The sequence below is a fragment of the Arachis ipaensis genome, chromosome B4 (genome assembly GCF_059453495.1).
Source record: "Arachis ipaensis isolate K30076 ecotype BB chromosome B4, ASM5945349v1, whole genome shotgun sequence".
In the NCBI taxonomy this organism is placed as follows: Eukaryota; Viridiplantae; Streptophyta; class Magnoliopsida; order Fabales; family Fabaceae; genus Arachis; species Arachis ipaensis.
Window position 1 is genome coordinate 2,496,213 of NC_142439.1, and position 24,393 is coordinate 2,520,605.

Below are 24,393 nucleotides of genomic sequence, written 5' to 3' on the forward strand. Positions count from 1 at the left end.
AAAATTAATACTTAAAATGTGTGTTGTAAACTGCGTGTTGGACACATCACGTATTGAACACATGTCAAACTATAGTAATACGTCTCTATATATTGTATTAATATTTTTTTATATTTATAATACTATAATACATTTTAAATATTAATATTTAACTAAAATATTATTTTTATCTTCATATTAAAAATAATTTTAAAAAAAGCGACAGGTGGTTTTGGAATGAAGCACATGGTGTGGGTCCACTTTCTAAATTCAACACCATTCTTTATTGAAAAAAAAAAAAAAAAAAATACCGAATGCGAAGGCCCACCACCGCCCACACATGGCTTGATTTGACAATTTAGATTCTTTCCTTTCCTCAGTTTGCTGCGAAATGAGTTCACCGCCGCAACAACGATTGCTCAAACCAAACTGCCGCGTTAGGACTACTCCTACCGAAAAGGTTTTTTTCCCCTGGGTCTTGCCAAAAAGGTTGAATAGTTGAACCGCGGTTTTGCATGTGCTTTTTTCACTTTTTTGTTTTTAATATTGAAATGGTAATGGTGTTTTTTAAAAATATAGACCATTGGAATATTATTCTCAATTATAGAATTGTTTAATTAGAGAAGTAGAAATCGAACTGTTCGATTTGTAATAGATTTGTATAGGTACAGAAATCGGACCGTCTGATTTGTGTTAAAAAATATTAAAAAATTTGAGATAGAAATCAGACGGTCCGATTTATGTACCTCCCACAATTTTAAAAAATACAAAAATTTACTATGTTAAGGTCCATCACTCGTATCACTTCCATATCTAAATTTTTTAGCAGTGCTTCTTCTCTTTCTCTTGTACTTATAAATAGTGAAAATTCAGATACGGTTAACTTTACATGAAATTAATAGATAAAAACTGTTAAATAATTTAATAAATTTAATTAAATTATCAGTTTTCAATTATTAACTATAAAATTAATTGCACTATAAAATTAATTGTATGTGAATTTTTATCTTTTTTAAATACTAACAAGTATTATTCATTTCTTCTGAATGGAATAAATATTACAAAAAAATTTCTTAAAAATGATAAATTGACAAAACATGTTCGCAAGTTAAACAAAACCTGTCCCGTGTATGTCCAATGGTCTTCCTAACTCTCCCAAAAGGGAAAAAAAAGAACAAAAGAAGTAAAAACTCAAATGCAATTTTTATTTTAAGAACATGAAATAAATATAAAAAAGAGTGATGACACGGGATTGGATCCTCTCCAGTGAAAAAAAAACTGGATGGTATCCAGTGGAAGATCTCACCCTTCATTGCATTCTTTCTCTTATTTATTTTTGGTCCCACTTATAAAATTAAAGATTGGAGATTACACTTTATTTATTTAAAAATCACATAGTTAAGATAATGGTTTAGAAAATTCATATTTATTCATCATTTACCATTTCCCAAATAAATAACACGTAGAATTATTTTATTTAAATATTAAAAAGATAGTTAAGAGAGTAACTTAGAAGAATTTTAACTTTTTTAATATAAATATAGGTTAATTTTGAACACTTGTTTACAATACGAAAGTAAAAAATGCCTTATGAGAAAATAACATTTTATGGATTTAATATCATGGCAAGCTTTACAAATTAGAAAAGTTTAGGGCCAGCAATTTTGTTAAATTCTGGCTAATATGTAATCAGCAAAGAAAAGTGAACTATTAAAATTATCATTGATGACTATTTGATGGCTACAAATCACAAAAATTGCTGGCCCTAGCATTCCTCTTAAAAATTTATATTTCTGTCAAATATTTCTACTTGTGTATGTTTTCGTAACTTACTAGCAAAACTAAATATTTCTTGTCTTTTGCCTAAATCAATTTTTTTTTCTTGGCTCCCAGGTATAGTCATTGTTGAAGACAATTGTGTATAAAAGGAGTGGTAGGGGACAACAACTTTTATGATTTGTAGTTATTAAGTAGTCATTAATAATGTTTTTAATGGTGTAAGATTTCATTCAATAGTGTGAGATTACTCACTTTTCTTTTATTAGTTACATGCTGACCAAAATTTAATAAAAGAGGTCTGCTACACATACAAGTCTTTTTGGCTTACAAGTCTTACAAGTTGGCACAAGCCCAACAAAACACACGCATTACACTCCCACATTCAAGAGTAAATAAACGCACGTTATTCAACCACTTCCTGTTTCCAAAGCGCGCTACTCACCATGCATTATGAACGACTCTTCTTTTTCTTTCTCCATGAAAACGAGTTTCTTGCCAAATTTGAAGATAATGGAACTTCAGAAATACACTCAAACGATTACAGAAATACACCCAAACGATTACAGGAATTCACCCAAACGATTATAAAAATACACCCAAAGAATTACAGAAATACACCCAAAGAATTACAAAACTACACCCAAAAGATTTAAGAAATTCCAAAATTCGTTGAAGTACACCTTATGCATAATTCAGAACACTTTCTCTTTCTCCTCTTCATCTTCTGCTGCTTCTTCTTCTTCAAAAATAATTTCAGAGCTTGATGTCAAAAAACAATGGAAATCGAGAATAACGAAGAAAGAAAACAGAGAGAAAAACACGTAAATGAAGAAGGAGAAAGAGAAGGTCAGAAACGAAAGAAAAGAAGAAGAAGAAGAAGAAGAGGAAGAGGAAGAAGAACGTGCAGCAAGAAGAAGAAGAAGGTGCAGTGAAAACGTGCAGTAACGATTCGAAGCGCGTTAATATAAATGACTTGTAAAAACTTGTATAAAAAAACACTTGTATGTGAAGAATTATTCTTAATAAAATTGCTAGACTTTTCTTTGTGTATAATTAGGAAGTCCACTCATTAAATTGCAATAATTGAAGTACCCTAAAAAAATTAAATAATTAATCCGTTAACGTAAGATTCTAAGGGATTGCACTAATTAATTTTAGAAGTTTATTTATTTAGAGAACATTCTAACCAAAATCTATGTGCAACTATGATTACAAGCTGTTTCTTGTTTGCTAGAAATATGACAATTCAATTTAAAGAAACCATGGTTTGCAATTGAAAGAATAAAAAAAGGCAAAGAATTAACAACTTCATGTATCTCATTCAAATGATAAAGACAACTATCGATTTATGGATTTTGCTAAGAGATCTTGTTAAGATTATAATTAGTAAATAACTTTTAATTTTTTAATAATAAGTACATAAATAAATGTATTAAGAATTTAAATTTTATATTTTGTATTTCTATATAAACTTTCTTAATAGATATTTTAATAAGTGTCTCAAGGTACTTATTAACAAAAATCCTTAATTTCTTAATGCATTAACTAGCAGTTAAACCACAAAATGATGTTTTTCTTCGGTATTTGAAGAATTCAAGTTCCCTTACTTGCGGTAAGAAACATCGTTGAATGTGATTTTGTCTTTTTTTTTTTATGTATCTATTATATTAAATATTTTAATATAAAAAATATTAACATAATACATTCTGATACTAATATGCATATTTTTTTTCTCAACATACTTTAAAAAAATATTTTTTTATAATTATATAAAATTAATATTTAATACATAATTATATTAATATCAGTTATTAATATTTTTAATAATTTTAATTATATTAATTGTCAATTATTATAATATATTTTTTAATCAAACATAATTAACCATAAATACAATATTAACATCAATAGCTTTGTTAAGATTCTTTGTTAGGCATATATGTATCGTATCAAATTGATATTAATATTAATAATTAATAATTAATTTCGTGCTATTAAATGTAGTATTTTTTTATATGATTTATGAGTTTAGATTTAAGAGTCAAAATATTTTGTTTAATTTTTTTATTTGTTATTCTTCCTTAATTATTTCATAAAATAAGAATGTATTTTTTATTTTTCATCGAAGTTGATCCTTTTAAGGTATATATTATAATTTTTTATGATATTTTTTTATGTAACCATTCTATTATTTTTTTTTGATGATTTGATGATTGTTCTTACTCAAACTTATTCTTTTCGTCTAACGTTACAACACGATTGTTCTTTGTTACAATTGTTTACAATGCACCACATCTATCAAATACTACTTTGAGTTGTAAAGGTTTTAATTACATGAATGTAAGAGTTTAACGAAGGAGTGGTGAACTCTATTTTATTAAAAGATGGTTGGATCTACTTATATATTATGACCAACCTAATAGAACATCGATAAAGTTAGTTTTCTTAGGAGAAGCTCGATTTTTGATTGAACGATTGTTTCCAAAGAGTTTTACAGGTCAAGTTCAAATTTTATCCCTTCCATATTTTTTTCGTCTGTGAAAAAATTTTAAAGTCGAACATATAATGAGATTAAGTTTTCTCAATTTAAGTTCAATTTTTAAAGAATTATATTAGGTTCGGAGATATAATTTTAAAGATTAGTACTATATTAAAATTTTTATTTTTAACTTTTTATTATAAAAAAATAATTTTATAATATATTATCATTTTTTTTCAAATACGGCCAGCTTTTTTAATACGTCAATACAATAATATTGATAAGAATAAAAGTTAATTTAATTTTTGGTGTACGAAAATACTTCCCTCCTTTTTTAATACGCAATACAATTTTTCAGGTAAATATTAAATTGGTGTTCAAAAAATTTTGGCGCTGATAAAATAGTATCTGACTTTTGTTATTGACAAAATAACTCCTAAAAAATTTTAAAATTTGATAAAATCATCCAACCGTAAAGAGATGACGTTACAATTAACAAAAAAGTTGATGTGATCGTCGGAAGAGAGCTCTAATGATGACAGAGAGCTCCGATGACATTTTCGGGGACCTCCTTCTTCTTTGTGATCATTGCTTCTTCTTCTTCTTCAACACGTTGCTGCGTCCCCTTCCGCCATGGCAGCTGAAGAAGAAGACTGTCATGGCATGCCACTGCACCTTGTCGCGTTCTTCGTGTTCGCCACTTCTTCTTCTTCAACACGTCGCTGCGTCCCCTTCCGCCATGATAGTACCTCGCCGGGTTCTCGTGTTTGCCGCTTCTTCTTCTTCAACACACCATTGCGTCCCTTCCGCGTCCCCTCGCCATGGAAGCACCTCGCCGCTGCATCCCCTTCCACCATGATAAAGAAAAAGAAGAAGAAGTGTCCCCTCCACCATGGCAGCATCTCGCCGCTGCGTCTCCTTCCACCACGGCAAAGAAGAAGAAGCGTCCCTTCTGCCATGGCAGCATCTCGCCGCTTCGTCCCTTTCCACCATGGCAAAGCGAAGAAGAAGAAGAACAAGAAAAGGACCAGAAACATTGTCGGAGTTCTCTATCATCATCGGAGTTCTCTTCTGACGATCACATCAGTGACATCATCATTTTATGGTTGGATAATTTTGTCAAATTTTAAAATCTTTCAGAGGCTATTTTGTCAATAACAAAAGTTAGGCACTATTTTATCAGCGCTAAAATATTTCGAATACCAATTTGGTATTTTTCTCTACTATTAATAAGAATAACTGTTAATTTAATTTAACTTCCCTCTCTAATGGCTTTTTCTATCAAATTCCTGAAACAGATGCAATTATTAGTGGTGTATAAAAATACTTGATGAAATTTATAAAATTTTTTATTTTTTATTTCATCCGCCGAAGGTATTTTTTTTCCTTCTAGTAAAATAAGCTATTTGTCCTTTAATAAAACCTCAAATATCTAGTCTGCCTTAGAAATATCGAAAGAGTAAGTCTTATTTTCAGTTTTGGAATAAGAAGAATTTTTTTTTTGTTTAACAGGCTTTAAAGATTTGCACACATAAAGAGGACTTCACATAGTTCAGTAATATAAACCTCTTTTTCATCTGTATCACTACTATAAAAAAAAAATCAACATAAGCAACCTTTTTAGACTCTTTTTTGAAATTCAGTTTTTCTTTCTTAATTTGCTCTATTTGTCTTACTCTTTCAGCTAGTTAAAAAAGATATAAAATATGTTGATTAACAAGTTTTTTTCCTAACTCCAAATTCTAGCCTATTAGTAGCCATTTTGATAACTTCGGTTTTTGGAATTGGAGTAAAACACTTATTCCTCATGTTCTTAAATCGTGCCAAATAAGTGTCGATGAATTCTCCCTCTGCACGTTTGACAGCGATTAGATCCGTAAGGCTAACTTTCAATTCACCTCAGAAAAATTGATCATGAAAATTTATTTCTAACTGCGCCTAAGAATGAATGAAATTTGGTCTTGTTGGAGAACTATGTGAATGCATTTTTTGTTAAAGAAGAAGTAAAATATCTCATTTTGAAATATTCATTAGAAGCTGCTTCCTCAATTTCAACAGTATATCGAGCAATATGCTCCACTGTAGACTCTTTTTCTTCTCCAAAAAATTTTGTAAGAGATTTCAGAATTTTTCAACCTCTTGAAAAGTCTGCTTGTTGGACACATTCAGGAAAAACTAACACGAAATATGGCCTATTTAAACAACCAACATTAAATCCGAAATTGTTTAAACCTTGTTCGACATTCCTAACTAGATTATAATGCCCCCTAAATTATTTTGTCTAAGTCTTTTCAACATATCATCAACATTTTGACCATGTCTAGGCATATGAACCTCATAATTAGAAATTGCTCTACCATTTTGGTTGACATTATCAAATCTTAAACTATGGTTGTCATTTTCTTCTAAATTTACTACAGTAACAATTCTATTAAATTTTCTATATAACTGTTCAATTTTAGTGTTTGTGTTTTCTAAAAGAGAATTTAAAACTGTCACCATTTGATGAGTTAACATGTTTAATAGATTATGGTGGCTTTCATCCATCTATTGCCTAATGTTTGCTAAAGATTCGATGGTTTGACTAGGTTGATTAACAGGCATTGCTCTTGACATGTCAGGAAATACAGACCTGAAGTTTTCTACCCTAGTAGCAATAAGTGTAATAGAATTAAATGCGTTGTTATTTCCTATATTAATAGCATGTGGCAAGTTTTGTTGTGATATATGTAAACCTGACACCTAGAAATAGGTACATTTGTCATGACATATGGATTCTGGTAAAGAGAATTTTAAAAAGTAGAGAGGTATAGGCAATCCTTGTGTCATCATGAGGGAGACATACCCCGGTGGCAAGCCATAAGGCGCCCATCCCACGGTATTTATGTGAGTTGCATTTAACCTTGGATAGGCATGGTCAACGCCATCATGCCTCACTGACAACAAGGTAAGCTCTGTGTTTGAAATCACATGAAAATTCTCGGATCCATTTCCTCGTCTCATCACTAGAAGTAGAAGATGCTGCAGATGTATTTGACATGCCAACTGACGCTGATTTCTTAGTCTCTGGAAACACGATCTTACCACTACGTAAGCACATGCAAATTCGAAAACTCTTGGTTTTTTTTCTTTTGACAAACTACAATATATTGACAATGTTCCCCTAGACGTGCCAATTTGTTTTACTCAAATTTTGTTAATATTTAAAAGAAAATGTGGCTATTTCAATACCGCAATTGTAACATCAATAGAAATTAAAAGGAATGAAATTAGCAAATAAACAAAGAAATATAAGGTGTCAGGGACTCGGAGGCAAAATAAATTACAGAAATTAAAAGAAACAGAAAATTAAAGAAAAGATGAAGGAAAGCTAAACGTAAAAGAGATGAACATGTAAAAGTAGAAAAATTTTATTAATAAAAACTAGAAAAAAGCATATTACAAGTGTTTAAGTTTAGAAAAATTACTTAAAGATTCCTAATTTTTACTCTGTGATGCCAAAGGGTTGAAAGCATTTTGGATTTTCAAGTGTTTTCCAAAAGAACTAAACTCCCTACAATATTTGCTTAAAACTCTATTATAGATTAACCTAATGCCTAATGAACAGTTATTTCTATAATATTTTTGCAAGTTTTTTCTAAACTTGAATTAACTGTTCCCGCTCTAATTTTCCTAATGAGCATTCTATACTCTACTTTGACACTCTATGTTGATAGCTGCTCTCACACATAGCATGTCCTATAATTCAGGTTTAATTCAAATTTTGAATAAAAACTGTTACTTTTTGTTACGGCCTGGCCCAAACTCACGCGGGTTAACCCGACCCGAGTTCCCGCCGGCCCAATAACGCGCCCTCCACCCGACCCGGACACGCGTTCCGTACGGCTTGCACGCAGCCGTGGGACAGCGCCTTTGAGGGTATGGGCCTGACCACTGGAAGGGCCCACTACTGACATGTATATAAGGGGGAGACTGGCTCTCCCCCCGAGGTACGTCACATCCTTACACCACCTCCTTTCCGCCTGCACATATTCTGACAAGAGCGTCGGAGTGTCTTTGCAGGTGGCACCCCCCTCTACATACGAAGTGCTCGGGACCTCACACACCCGGGACCAGGAAACCACGACCAGACGAGCCTCTCCACCATCCCAAGCGTAGACCTCAGGATCCTAACCCGAACCGTCCGGTACCCGACCTACCGAACATTGGCGCCGTCTGTGGGGACACTCGTCCATGGATTTCGTGCTGGTCCAGACTGGGACAGGTTCCGAGGTAGCGCCTCCCGTGCTCGGGGGAGGCGCCGTCGCGACGGAATCCCGGCAACAGCAACGGTCGCCCCCGAGGGATGCGATACAGACTCACGAGAGACACCCCTTCGGGGGGACGGGTGATAACCACGCCAGGATAATGCAAGAACTACGCCACAGAATGCAGGACTTAGAGCGCAGGCTAGCAGAAAGAGAGCGCGACCAACGCTCCCCAGAGCAGAGCCCCACCCGTTCCCGTTCAAGGAGCCGCTCGAGGCGCACGCCGAGCCCCCAATACGAGTCGGAGAGCACTGGGGGCGGGTACGCCCCAGAAGAAGAAGTCGCGACCCCATTATCTACGCCCGACACGAAAGGCGGCGCGCGTCGAACAGGGGCGACGAGGAAGCTCACCGCGAGAACAATGAGTCGAGAAGAACTGCCCGAGGACCCGTCATAATAGGAGCGACTCCTTTCCACCGCTCTGTACTCGAGGTCCGACTACCGAAACACTTCGACAAGCCGACAGACATGAAGTATGACGGAACGGAAGACCCCCTGGAACACTTGACGGCCTTTGAGGCCAGGATGAACCTAGAAGGGGTGGGAGACGAGGTCAGATGCCGTGCTTTCCCGGTCACCTTAGCGGGCCCGGCAATACGGTGGTTTAACAACCTCCCGCAAGGCTCGGTGACCCAATTTTCCGACATCAGTCACGCCTTCTTGGCTCAGTTCACAACTAGGATTGTCAAAGCCAAACACCCAATTGATTTGCTGGGGGTGACACAGAGACCCGGAGAGCCGACCAGGAAGTACCTGGACCGTTTTAATGACGAGTGCTTGGAAATTGACGGTCTAACGGACTCAGTGGCAAGTTTGTGTTTAACGAACGGACTCTCGAATGAGAACTTCAGGAAACACCTCACCACAAAGCCCGTCTGGACAATGCAAGAGATCCAGTGCGTGGCCAAAGAATACATTAATGACGAGGAAGTCAGCCGGGTTGTGGCTGCCAATAAACGGCAGCCGGCCTATAACCAAGCCCGGCACTTCGAAGCCAGAGAAAGACCAAAGGAACACGCCAGGGACGGCGGTCCGAGTAAACCACCCAAACCGTTTCCCCGAGTTGGGAAGTTCACCAACTACACCCCCCTCACGGCGTCGATCACAGAAGTTTACCAACAGATAGCAGAAAAGGGGATACTGGCGAAGCCCCGACCACTGAAGGACAGGACGGGAGGAAACAAGAACCTCTACTGCGAGTATCACAAGGGTTACGGGCACAAGACCCAAGACTGCTTTGACCTAAAGGATGCCCTCGAGCAAGCTATCAGGGACAGCAAACTCGCTGATTTCGCCCACCTTATAAGGGAACCAAGGAGACGCAACCGAGACCACGACACCGAAGATAGATCCCGACCAATGAGGCGACGACAAGAACCAGAGGGTGACGACCACGGCCTCACGGTGGTAAACGTGGTAACGGCCAGAAATACCGCCCCGAAGTCGAAATCGGCACAGAAAAAAGATGCCAAGGTCCTAGCGATCTCCACCTCACCAGTTAGGAGTCTTAAGGGTCTCCCAACTATCTCTTTCGGCCCGGAGGATCAGTGGTTCGACGAGGCGCCGGAAAGTCCGCCCATGGTCATCACGGCTAGGGTCGGAACTGGCCTCGTCAAACGAAACCTGGTAGACACGGGGGCAGACTCGAATATCATGTTCCGAAACGTTTTCGATGCCTTGGGATTGAGAGATTCCGACCTGACGACCCACCAGCACGGAGTGGTAGGGTTAGGTGACCACTTCATCAAGCCGGACGGAATTATCACACTCCCGACCTCTGTGGGACAAGGGCAAAGACGAAGAACAATCATGGCAGACTTTGTGATATTACGAGATTCGACGGCTTATAACATCATCCTGGGGAGAAAGACCATTAACGACTTGGGGGCAGCTATCAGTACGAAACTACTGGTGATGAAATTCATCACCGATGACGGATCCGTGGGATCCCTCAGAGGCGACTTGGAAACGGCAGTCGCTTGCGACCACGCCAGCCTTTCTCTCAGGAAAAAATCCAAGGAAGCGTCAGGGGTCTTCCTGGCCGACCTGGACGCCAGGGTAGACGACAAACCCAGACCAGAGCCAGAAGGAGACTTGGAAAAGTTCAGAGTCGGCGAGGAGGACGATAAATTCACATTCATAAATAGAAACCTCCCGCACGAGATAAAGGAGCCTTTGATGGAAATGATCAGGGCCAATGCCGATCTCTTTGCCTGGACACCTACCGACATGCCCGGGATAGACCCCCAGCTCATGTCGCATCACCTGACCGTAAAGGCAGGAGCCAAACCAGTGGCCCAGAGAAGGAGAAAAATGTCGCAGGAAAGGGCGGATGAGGTGGCCAAGCAAACGGCCAGCCTCTTAGAAGCGGGATTCATCCGGGAACTGGACTACTCGACCTGGTTGTCGAATGTGGTTCTGGTTAAAAAACACAACGGGAGGTGGAGAATGTGCGTGGACTACTCTGACCTCAACAAGGCTTGTCCCAAGGACTGCTACCCCCTACCTAATATTGATGCACTTGTCGACGCAGCGGCAGGGTACAGATATCTGAGCTTCATGGACGCCTACTCAGGGTACAATCAGATACCGATGCACCGACCCGACGAGGAAAAAACGGCGTTCATAACGCCAGGGGGCATCTATTGTTACAAGGTAATGCCGTTCGGTCTAAAAAATGCCGGAGCCACATACCAAAGGTTGATGAATAAGATATTCAGCGAACTCATGGGCAAAACAGTAGAAGTCTATGTGGATGACATACTCGCAAAGACCGCACGATCTGACGATCTCCTGAGCGACCTTAACGGCGTTTTCTCGTCCCTACGACAACACGACATGAGGCTTAATCCGCTCAAATGCGCGTTCGCCATGGAGGCCGGAAAGTTCCTGGGCTTCATGATCACTCAAAGAGGAGTGGAAGCCAATCCCGAAAAATGCCAAGCGGTCCTTCAAATGAGGAGTCCGGGTTGCATCAAAGACGTCCAGAGACTTGCTGGGAGATTGACAGCTTTGTCCCGTTTCCTCGGCGCATCGGCAGCAAGGGCCCTACCTTTCTTCAATTTAATGAGAAAGGGAATGACGTTCGAATGGACCCCAGCGTGCGAAGAGGCATTCAACCACTTCAAGGAAATCTTGGCAGCACCACCAGTCCTCGGGAAACCCAGAGCAGGAGAACCGCTCTACCTCTACCTGTCAGTAACCGAGGAAGCGCTTGCCGCGGTCCTCGTTACAGAAGAAGCAAAGACACAACAGCCCGTCTACTTCGTGAGCAGGGCACTCCAGGGACCAGAGCTGAGGTATAGCAAACTGGAAAGACTGGCGCTGGCGCTCCTAGTGTCCTCCCGAAGGTTAAGACAATACTTCCAGAGTCACCGCATAGTTGTGAGGACAGATCAGGCGATTCGACAAATACTGCAAAAACCTGATTTGGCTGGTAGGATGATGACCTGGGCCATCGAGCTCTCACAATATGACCTACAGTATGAGCCTCGACACGCAATCAAGGCCCAGGCAATGGCAGACTTCTTGGTGGAGGTAATGGGCGACCCTCCCGAGGAAACGGGCACACGGTGGAGGCTTCATGTGGACGGAGCCTCCAACCAAACGCCCAGAGGAGCAGGGGTCATCTTGGAAAGCCCAGCAGGGGTCATCTATGAGCAATCGACCAAGTTCGAGTTTCCAGTGTCGAACAACCAAGCAGAATATGAGGCCCTCCTGGGCGGACTAATGCTGGCTCGGGAAGTCGGGGCGACGAGGGTCGAAGTATGCAGCGACTCCCAAGTCGTCACCTCACAGGTAAACGGAAGCTACTAAGCCCGGGACCCCCTCCTCCAAAAATACTTGGAAAAGGTTAAGGAAATGACAAGCCAGTTCCAGGAGGTCATCGTCCAGCACGTTCCAAGAGAAAGGAACACACGGGCAGACCTCCTGTCGAAGCTGGCGAGCACAAAGCCAGGATCGGGTAACCGGTCGCTCATCCAAGGCATGGTAAAGGAACCAACGGTCGCCCTCCACTTGACGGAGTCGAGCCCCTCATGGCTGGACCCCATCACCAAGTTCCTGGAACTCGGCAAGTTGCCCGAAGATGAGAAAGCAGCCAAAGCTTTAAGAAGGGAGGCGGCCAGATATGCAATCATACAGGGACAACTATTCAAAAAGGGACTTAGCCAGCCCCTATTGAAGTATTTGCACCCCGACCAAACGGACTATGTGCTTAGAGAAGTTCATGAGGGGTGTTGCGGACACCACATCGGGGGCAAAGCCCTAGCAAGGAAGCTCATCCGAGCAGGATACTACTGGCCGACAATGATGAAGGACTCAAAGGAGTTCGTCAGAAAATGCACGAAGTGTCAACAAAACGCCAACTTCCATAAGGCACCGGCCTCCGAGCTAAGCTCGCTAACGACTACACGACCTTTTGCACAATGGGGGGTCGACCTCCTGGGACCTTTCCCGGTCGGCCCAGGACAAGTCAAATACCTCATTGTAGCCATTGACTACTATACCAAATGGGTAGAGGCTGAACCGCTAGCCACGATATCGTCCTCCAACTGCCGGAAGTTCATGTGGAGGCAGGTGATAACCCGTTTCGGTATCCCGGAGGTCGTTATCTCGGACAATGGGACCCAGTTCACCGATAAGAAGTTCATGGAATTCCTCTCTGGCCTGGGGATAAAGCAAAAGTTCTCCTCAATAGAACACCCCCAAACAAACGGGCAGGTAGAGGCCGCAAACAAAGTCGTCCTTCTTGGTCTAAAGAAGCGCCTAGACAGTAAGAAGGGGAACTGGACTGACGAACTCCCCTCCGTCTTATGGTCCTACCGGACAACCGAGCAAAGCGCCACGGGGGAAACTCCCTTTCGCCTAACATACGGGGTCGATGCGGTGATACTAGTCGAAATCGGCGAACCAAGCCCCCGACTACTACTCGCGGGCATGAGCGAAGCGGTCGAGAAAGACCTGATTGAGGAAACAAGGGAGATGGCTCACCTAACAGAAACGGCGCTGAAACAAAGAATAGCCCTGCGTTACAACGCAAAAGTCCTCAAACGAGAATTCGAAGAAAGGGACCTCGTCCTGCGACGCAACGACATCGGCGTCCCGACCCCAGGGGAAGGCAAGCTGGCGGTAAATTGGGAAGGTCCCTACAGGGTAAGGGAGGTACTCGGCAAAGGCGCTTACAAACTCGAAAAACTCGACGGCAAGGAAATACCCAGAACATGGAACGCAGGTAACCTAAAGAGGTTCTACTCCTGACCCACCGGCTCACCGACCAGGGAGCCTAGCCAGATAGTTGATATTTGCCCTATCCACATGTTAATTCATCTTGTTTACTTACTTTGTCAAATACTTGCCCAACTGACGAGTAATTTTCACTTGTTCAAATTTTTTACTTGTTAAAACTTTCTTACTTCACATCTGTTTCTCATGACCAAAACCTAAAACGGCACCCCGGGATTGATCACCCCGGGAGTCAGACGGCTCATAGGCCTCAACCAATTCGACGACTACGCTACCAAATCGGTCCGAACTGATGCCAAATGTGAAAACGGCGAGACGGGCACAAGAAATAAGCCCGCCCAGAATAAACGGTAACACGATAACGGTAACACGACAAAACAACGAAACAAGCAAAAATCACAGCAATCAAACGACGATAACTTATAAAGCGTCAAAATATGGAACGGACAAGTAAATTGTTCAAAGCAAACAAAACGACAAAATATCCTAAGTTACAAGACTTCACTTCCTCGGCATATCAACAATTTTTCCGTCCTGGATAGTCTTGAAAACGCCAATTGACGGCGTCTCGAAATCAGGAGCAGCAATCTTCAGCTGAGCCTTCAGGGCATCTTCGGTCATCAAGATAGCATTCTTCCCTTGCTCCTTGGCCACCTTAAGCTTCTTCTTAAGCTCAGCGGCCTCTGCTTTAGCGGCCTTCGCCTCCGAGACGGCCTGCTCCCGCTCCTTTTCCAAGGCGACAACCCGACCCTGAGCGGCGTTCAGTTGACCCTCCAATGTCATCTCACGCTCAAGAAGCCGGGCCACGGTCTCATCGGACGCCTTCAACCTCTCCGCAACAAACGACGACTTCTCCTCAGCAGCACTAAGCTTTCCCCCCATCTCAGACAGCTGACCCTGGAGGAGTTCAACTTGAGCCTTAAAGTCATTGTTCGCCTTAGCAGAGGACTCAAGCTTCCTCCGAAGCGCCTCCATACCGGATAACTCGAATTCGGCCTTCCGAGCTATCACGGCCCCACGAAGCAAGGTGCGATACATCCACCTCGCCTGCCCGGACAGTTCGGTTTCATGAAAATGCTCTTCTGTCCCGGGTATCAGTTGGGAGTCAATGAATTTGGTAGCATCAAAGTTCCTCTCCATTATGGTAAGGGCCCCTTCCGGGCTGGAAGACATCTTTCGCTTCTTAGGAGTATGGATAAGCTCCACGTCACTATCCGGATGAGGGGTGAGAGTCGCGTACCCATCAGCGGGCCCTTCCTCGCGGGTAGGGGAAGCTTGACCCCTACGGCCTGTTTTCTCGACGTTTCGGTATCCCGGATAGGAGAAGCCTGACTCTCCTTCTCCCCTGAAGGACCCTCCGACTTACCGACGTCCTTCTCTTCGACATTCTCGTCATCACTTGCCTCAAAAAAGGTCTTCATCAGATTCTCAAGACCGGTCACGGTGGCAGACATTTCCACTGCAACAAACAACAGGCACGATTAGTCGTTAGATCGGAAAGAGAAAAACAACGACAAAGAAACATAGGCAAACAAAGAAGACAACTCACGAATATAGCTCCTGGCGGCCTCCCGCTCACCCATAAGAAGATGTGGGTTCACGGGGTTCTTTTCAAAGATAGCAAGAAGGACGTCAGCTATCTGCTTATCTACAGCCGACAACCTTTTGTACGACACTTTGACGAAAGGATTCGACCCCACGCCAAAACTCCAGTAAGTCTGGATAAGGCGCTCCCCCTCTAACGACAACCAGAAGGGGTGGCGACCCTTGACGGGACGAACCTTGAAATACTTATCCTTAAAACCATGGTAGGAGTCCTCAAAAAGGCTAAAAATCTTCCTACCCTGGGCAGCACGGAAAGAAAGAAACCCTTTCCTCGCCTTCCCCTGTTTGGAGGGGTTGGTAAGGTTGAAATAGAAGAGAAAAACGTCCACCGACGCCGGCAGCTCCAAGTACTCGCAGACCATTTCGAAGCAGCGGATCGAAGCCCAGCTGTTCGGATGAAGCTGAGACGGGGGGACGGATATCAGGTTCAGCAGCGCCATTTGAAACTCGGAGAACGGTATCCGAACGCCAACTTGCGTGAACATGGACTTATAAAACCAGATCCAATCGGGGACACGGGGGGAGTGAAAATTGAGCTCATAAATACGCTCATGGGGAGCAGGGACAATGGCCTCGTAGTTGGCCTCTTCGTCAGTTCCCCCACACAAGTAGCCGGCTTGCCGGAACTCCGTCAATTTCTCCAAACCCATCTGGTTGGGTGAGCTCCTTATATCGTCAGTCACCCAAGCATACGGGTCGTAAGCCGCACCAGATCCGGAAGACCAGGAGACAACGCAAGGCATACCTACAGCGGGGTACCACTCCGTTAGTCTATGAGGTCGGGAGCCCGAAAAAACTCAGAAACTACGCCTTTTCAACTCAATCATGACCAGATACGGCTAAAAACTACGCCTACCTCACAAACCACCCAAAAAACCTATCCTGGAATGGTACCCCTTCCCTAACTCACCTACCCCAACACTGAAAAACCTCTCAACAAAAATAAACTAGCCATGCAACAAACGCAAGCAGCAATCGCACAACAACAGGACATAACACAGATACCAGAGGAAAGAAACCAGAAGATTACCTGGAACGATGAAGAAAACTTGGACTGAAAGTTGAAGCAGGAGGGAGTTCGTACAGGAAGCTTTGGATGTTAGGGAGAGAAGGAGTTGGAAATAGTAAGAGTGGGAGGTGGATAGGGAGAAAACTGTTTAAAAACCACCCCCAATAGCGCGAAAGGAAGCAGGGGCAAGATAGTCTTTGCGCACAGGTTTTTTCAAATCATTATGAGCATTAAATGCCCAGCGCGGAGAACGAAACGGCAAACAGATGCCACAGCAGATCAAGAGACACGCGCACAGGAGACACGTCCCTCCCACGATCAGCCGACCCAACGACAACGTACGAGCGTAGACATCACGCGCCACCAATGGCCCTCACGGCCATCGCTAACGCGTCGGGGGCACTGTTACGGCCTGGCCCAAACTCACGCAGGTTAACCCGACCCGAGTTCCCGCCGGCCCAATAACGCGCCCTCCACCCGACCCGGACACGCGTCCCGTACGGCTTGCACGCAGCCGTGGGACAGCGCCTTTGAGGGTATGGGCCTGACCACTGGAAGGGCCCACTACTGACATGTATATAAGGGGGAGACTGGCTCTCCCCCCGAGGTACGTCACATCCTTACACCACCTCCTTTCCGCCTGCACATATTCTGACAAGAGCGTCGGAGTGTCTTTGCAGGTGGCACCCCCCTCTACATACGAAGTGCTCGGGACCTCGCACACCCGGGACCAGGAAACCACGACCAGACGAACCTCTCCACCATCCCAAGCGTAGACCTCAGGATCCTAACCCGAACCGTCTGGTACCCGACCTGCCGAATACTTTTGATAGTGGCAATTTTGATAGTGGTAATTAGAACCTTCCACTTAATATATTGAAACTCACTTCATAAATTGATAATAATATCTTATATTTATTTACTTAAAATAACTTTTTTTTAATTTTAAATAATAATATTTTTTTGCCTATCAGTAGGTCTATGAATCTTCACCATATCTGTTCATGAGGTTTCAAATGGTACAATATACAGATTCGGCACTTGTCAAAGCATCACCGAGCAGACGGACTCCTATAAAATTCTGGTACTGTCGCTGGAAAGAACATTTGCCTCACTCCTTCATCCCTGATGATGGGGAATATTATGCCAAATGCACACTGAAACATATTCATTAGTTACAATAACAATTTAATTATGTCAACATGCATCACTGTCAGCCTAAACTGTGAATAAGAATTAAGAAATAAAAACATTGAAAATAATGGAGCGAATTGCAATGAACTATGATATAATATATTCGAATCATCACATAAAATTTTCCATGGTTCTGATTTCTGAGAACCAAATTGAACTGGCAGGTTCAATCGGGTTAACGGAAAACCTGTCATCTAAGTGGTCTAGTTCTGTGTAGAAAACATATTCTAGTGAATCAGTCAAAAAATCAGTAAAACCAGTTAAAAAGTATAATTAAAAAAAAAAAGTTCTTAAAATAAAAATATATATTTCATTTTCATACGAAGTATATTATTTTATTATATCTAATTCAACTCCGGTTGAACCTCTTGACCATTGAACCTTTAGCTTCACCGGTTTACTGACTAGTTCGGTATTCAAAACCTTGAAATTTTTAGTTAATTACTAAAGCCATTAGAACATCAAGGAAAACATACTACAATGGGAAAATTGCTGTTAAATAGTATTGTAACATTAGCAAAGGAAAATCAAATTGGAAAAGGCAACGAAAGCCATATTCCATGATTGAGGTAATGAAGAGACCAGAACCATTTATTTTGAAGGAGGAACTCACCAAAATTAATCTAGCTCCGATCCAAGTGCATCTAAATGAGGGAAAAGGAAACAACAAACGGCCAACACCATAGATTGCTACAGCAAAGAAATGGAGAACTAAACTCAGTGGGTGAGGATTCAGACCAGACAGCAAACTCATTGGTCCAGATGAGAAAATAGTTCCAAGGCTCAAATAGTCAAAACAAGCTTCGCGTAGTTCGTTACTAGCTTGATCAGATGAAGCAGAAAAGACTATATATAGGGCTCCAGCTAAAGTATTTATGGTAGATGCCAAAGGCTGCAAAGTACATGGTATGAAGATTAAGATTCTAAGTACCGTTTATCATAATGTTTCAAAGACAAACTTTGATTATGCTATGTGTTCAAACATTCATCATTAGGACTTATAAATTGCGCTCAATATGAACCAGTTTAGAGATGAGATATAAGTTTCCATCCTGAAACAATATGTAAGCTCAAATGTAAATACTAGCTTACCTTACGCAAGATGTAAAAGGATCCAAGACATTTGCATAATGAATCTACATCATTTAGGTCAGTTAGCGGCTTAAGCAGATCACGCAGCACAACAATATCAGATAGTGCCACTGTCATTCCTCCACCAGTCAAAGGATGACGCATGTTGAAAGCATCACCTATTAAAAGAGCTCCAGGAGTAGGAATGGGTTCAGCTGGCATATAACCATTAGGCATGATTCTAATATTTTCTGTGTCAATCGCAGATATGAAAGCATCATGAAGTTCAGCTGGAATCTGTATCACAGGAAAAGAACATGAGAAACCGAGCACAAGAAAACCAAATGTTTATATGTTTCCAGTTTGTAGAGGCATGTAAAACTGCATACTCAACTACTAGTAAGCTGCAATTGGAATATCACATGCAAAGTAGGATAGTAACAGATACCTGAGGAGCCACCATAGTCTTCAAGAAGTTGGCCATTTTGCCATTACCTATAGGAGGTACCTTTTGACCAGGTATATCAACTAAGCAGCGAACCTCTGTGCTGCTTATACGATAAAATAAGATTGGGGAAGGATTTGCCAGAATAACATGGCCATGGTTTTCAAATGGGAGTTGACAATTCTCCAGGATTAAACCGACAAAACAAGAAGGTACTTCTACCTGGAAAATGACCAACAGAATTATATTTGTGGGAGTCAATTTGAGACTTGAGCAAAACCAAGATAATCCTCTAACATTCACCATATCAGCACAGTAATTTGCCATATGACTTATTTACAAGACAATTCAACCTTGGGGTGACAGAGAGAATGACGCAACTTTGAGAAACAGCCATCACAAACAATTGTGAGGGGAGCATAAGCTTTGTGCTCTTTACCATCTTTAGATTTGTACTGAACACCAATAACAGTTTTATTGTCCTTCCAAAGAAGAGAAGTTACAGTGCCTTCATTCATTTGTACACTGAACAATGTAAAGAGCACATGAGATTATCGGGGAAAGCAATACTGAGCAGAAAGCTATTACAATAAAAAATTATCTGACTATTTCCTAATTTTAACCCATTAAATAATTATAATAATTAGATAACAAAAGACAAAAGCAAGAGAGACTACCATGGGAGTGCCGTAGTTTTTTCTCTCAACCTTTGTATAAATCGTCCATTGTGAAAGCTCCTACCAGCCACATCAGCATGATAGTTTTCCAATGGATAAGGTAATTTAATATTTTCTCTATCCTTGTAGAGAATGTAACCTAGCACCTGTTGTGCATCGATTTGCTCCAGACAGTCTGACAAAGAAAACACATACAGGCTCAGAACTTTTCAAGAGTAACTACTAGCCGGCCAGAAAAAGAGAAATGGATGTTAACGCTGATTTATAGTCTGACGCAAGAGAATATCAGATTGACAACCAGCTTAACTTCCTCCACAATTAAATAACAAAAGCAAATACTAGTATCAATTGCAGAAGCAAAACGCATGATAACTCCTAAAGAGAAATAAATTATAGCCATGCAAAATTAAACTAAAACGGTCACAAATAACAATAATAACAATGTATAGTTTTATATTCAGTTTTTCTTGACCGAGGCACCTGGAAAAAGTGGTAATAGGTTTATATGTCAAGCTCTAAGGTCTAGCTATGCTCTGTAGTTGCGAATTTCAGGCAATGAAATGTCAATGTGATGCTGAAGTGGATGAGTAAACATATACGAGAAATTTAGGTACAAGCATATGAAAGAGTAGGCATAGTACTTAATGAGGAGTGGCAAAAGAAGATTAATAAAGGCAATGGGAGAAGTCGATCAAGTAGAAGATATCAACCAGGTAAAGAAACTTTAAAATACTTCAAGATACATTCTCGGCACACTTCTAAATGATACCACCGAAAGGAAGCTTGGGATTGTTAGTGACTTATTGTTGTTGTTGTTGTAGTTGGGTGACATAAACTTAAAAACTACTTCAATAAGGAAGAATCTAATTATCATATAATACAAGGATTATGAAGCCATAAGAAATAATATCAGGGATCCAATGTTAAATCAGATATAGTCTAAGAAGTATACAAAGTGGAACAATAGCAAATAGGAAAGACACTTTTCACTTTATATAACAAGTTATCATTTCAATCTGCAATATCAAAGGCAATCAGGAAAATAAGTATATTATAAAGCATCTATCCTAGCATGGACATACAAAACCACATGGAAACATAGACACACCAAACTCTTGAAATTGCAAGACAAAGAGATAACACAACCGACACAGGCACACTGACAGGGCTCAAAATTTACAATATCATCATATGATTTGGTGCCAAACTACCAATAATTGTTAGTTTCCATCCTTCCCAAGAGAACCATAGAGCCTATGAAACCAATATTGAAGTTAAAGGAATGACTGAGACTTAAAAGAGTCTAGGGCTTGATTTGAAAAATTCAAAGGATATTAAAACGAATCTCAACTTTCAAGTAATATTGCTTTTATTAAGTTGGTCAGTATTGGGTATGGTCTTTTGTTTGGGTTACTCCATTAAAAATATGTGCACAAATACTATCAAATAATTCTTATATTTTGAATGAATTATTGGCAAAAAAAAAAAAAAAAACAGAGGCAGAAACTTAAGTCCCCATACTTGGTCCATATCAAAGCTAAAAGACAACTTATTTATTTATTTATTTATTTCAATTTAACAAGTGGGAATGTGTGTCCAACACTTGTTTTGATCTTGTCAAGTATTTGTCAGCTATGCAGACACAACACTATTCGTCTATAAAACCTAGCTCCAGAATAGTCTTTTATGATAGCTGGATACATACCTTCTAGCCCTAATTCCTTTAACTTTATGTACCCTCCGGGCTGGAGGAGTTCTCCATTAATTCTGTTTGGCACTCTCAAATCCTTCTCAATAACATGGACACACCTTCCATCCTTCAAAGTTTCAAAAAGCAGGCTTATGAATGATCTAGGATTTAACCAATCCAAAACATTAATCCTCCTATGGCAAGTCTAGTTTCTCGAAAATTAAAATCCAAAGAAATAGAGATGTACGTAATTGATTGAACAGAATTTGATGATTCACTTACATAGCAACGATAAATTTTCACAAACATTATGTCAAAAAAAAATAAGATGCATATCAATCTATCATATCTAAATATCTTCCAAAAGGGTTCAGATTATAGAGTATAGCAATTCAAAATTGTTATCCTCTTTTCAAACATTAGTGTGGTTCTACATTATACAGAAAAAGGAGAAAGTGTTATTTCACCTATTTGTTCATCAACAACTTGTCCATTGTTGAAAACAGAACATGCTAAATCGAAAGGACCAAGAAAAATAATAAGATACTCCAAAGATTTAAGTAGTTATATTCAAAGCTCCAAGCAAGGCAAGCGGCATTTTTAAATCCAAGAAAGTGAATAATATTAATAGGTGAAAACTCAGGTGCAGTCAACTTCACATGAAGTTGATAGCTGAGAGTCGTTAGATGAAAATTTAGTCAAATATTCAAATCATTTAACGGCTCTCAGCTATCAACTTCAACTTCACGTGAAGTTGACTGTACCTGAGTTTCCACCATATTAATATTGTTGAATTAAAGTAGACACAATTTCGAGTCTGTTTTCACTGTTTTTCATTTTCTTTGCAGAATCCAAAATCCATAAAACTCACAATATGAAAACGGAAAATGAAAACGCGGCCTAAAAAGAGTATAAAGTAAAGTATTATTTTGGTCTTACGCCCAATTTTAATTTGGCCCCTAACCTTGCAAATGTCCTATTCTAAAAACTTCTAGATATCTTATTTCAATCACAAAAATTTTTTAAGCGGATTTAATGTTTCTTACGGTTAAACTTGACATAAATAATTCGCATATTAAATAGCCAATAATATTTTATTTCAGTATGTAAGTAAAATTGATTCACCATCAACTTTTTATTTGATTTTGGAGCGTTGATAATTGATGGTTAGAATTTGAAATATTGTATAAAAAGAAAATTAAAAAAATATTATAAAAAGGTTTTAATTATGTTTTTCTCACACATCAAATAACATATGACTTAACTAAAATCCACATTAATTATTCTGTTAAATTTTTTAGAACTAAAATAAAAAAATATTTTAAGGACCAAATCAGAATTTAGCCCAAATTAGAATATACAGGCATAAGTAACATCACATGATCATTATAAAGTTTCCATTTCCCAAATCCCACAGCAAAGTAGTGCTCATCAATAATATTGCAAAGTGTAAACTGTAAAAGGAAAAAGAAACATTTTATATGAAAATATTGAATTCAATGTCTCCGCTACTTTTGTGACCAAAAATCAAATATAAAAAATTCAAAATAATATAAAATCATGAGAAAGATGTGAGTTCAGTTGGAAGGGGGGCGGAATAACCTTTGCAAGTGTGTAAGCGAGAGCAGAACCAGCCACACCCGCGCCGACGATGATGACGTCAGCATTGAGCTTTCGGCCTTTACAAATATGAGTGTTTCTTGTGAATGAATGGGATTCAATACGAAGGAAAAGAGAGTTCTTAATGAGAATTAGATTGTTGTTACAGGTGAAACTGAAATTGAAGTGGTTGAGGCATTTGGAGCGGAGAACGAGATCGCACATTGTTGAATGAAGATAAATTTGGAAGGGTTTTTCAGATCTCTACTCATGGCGCAAGTCTCATGGCTCTGGTTTACATGGTCTCAAGCTTTTAGGCTGTGTTCAGAGATAGGATAATGAGACAAAATCGTGTTTGGCAGGGGAGATATGGACAGAGACAATGTGTTCAGAGATACTGAATTAGTGTATTTTGTGTCCATCTTAATAGGAAAGACACGGAGACACTAACAAAGGACACAACTTATTTTTTATTTTTTCTTTCAATATTCTTGTTAATTTTTCATAATTATATTTTTTATTGTTATATTTTTTATCTCAAATTTTTTGAATGAAAAAAAATGAGAATAAATTGAATTTTTATAATTTGTTCTAATTTATTACCAAACAGAATACAAGAACACAATTTTGTTTCTCTATCCGTCAGTGTCTTGTCATATCCTGTTCTTAGAAACAAACGCAGCCTTAGATAATAAGTAAGTGGTCTTAATAATAAAATATATTTTTTTAATTTTTTAATATTATTTATTAATTAAATCTTTTATATATTTAACCTTAAAACTTTTTATTTAATTTTTAATTTATTAATTTATTTTTATTATCATTTGTCTTATTTTTATAATTTTATTATTAATAATTTAATATTTTATCCATATATACTTTTATTTTTTTATTTTTATTTTTTAATTTTTAATTTTTTATAATTATAATCGTTTTATGAATTCCTTCGTTTTCTGTCATAATTAATTTGGTACAGTGGTTACTCTTGATATTTTGGTGTTTCATTAGGTAGGCAATTTCTAAAATAGCAATTTGTCTAAAAACTATCAAAATTATTTGCTTTCCTTCGTTGGCTCAAATTTTTACCTATTTTCTTTAACGGCAGATTTAGTGAACTAATTCCGTTAAATTTTTTTTATTTAAAAAAAATATTAAACTATTAAATATTAAAAATTTATACTTTTATAAATATTTTAATAAATTTATAATTTTTAAAAACATAAAAATTATAATTTTTAAATTTATAAACATTAAAGTATTTATAATTCTAATTATCTAATAAACATAATTATAAACTATATTTTTTGAAACAAAA

At 39.4% G+C, this 24,393-nt stretch overlaps 1 protein-coding gene across 2 annotated transcripts; it reads right to left on the reverse strand.

Annotated features, from left to right (window-relative positions):
* Positions 1-17,276: 17,276 nt before the first annotated feature.
* LOC107638248 (squalene monooxygenase SE1) lies at positions 17,277-23,415 on the reverse strand. 2 transcript variants are annotated; one of them, XM_016341427.3, is made up of 8 exons: positions 23,082-23,415; positions 21,495-21,606; positions 19,790-19,964; positions 19,466-19,637; positions 19,116-19,334; positions 18,689-18,964; positions 18,210-18,488; positions 17,277-17,527 (listed from the first exon to the last, which is right to left on the reverse strand). In XM_016341427.3, exons 1-8 carry the CDS (start codon positions 23,301-23,303, stop codon positions 17,522-17,524), a joined length of 1,461 nt encoding a protein of 486 aa, XP_016196913.1. In that variant the 5' UTR covers positions 23,304-23,415; the 3' UTR covers positions 17,277-17,521. The 2 variants fall into 2 exon arrangements, with proteins under 2 accessions (XP_016196913.1, XP_016196912.1); XM_016341426.3 differs by having other exon boundaries at positions 17,277-17,559.
* Between the last annotated feature and the right edge of the window lie 978 nt (positions 23,416-24,393).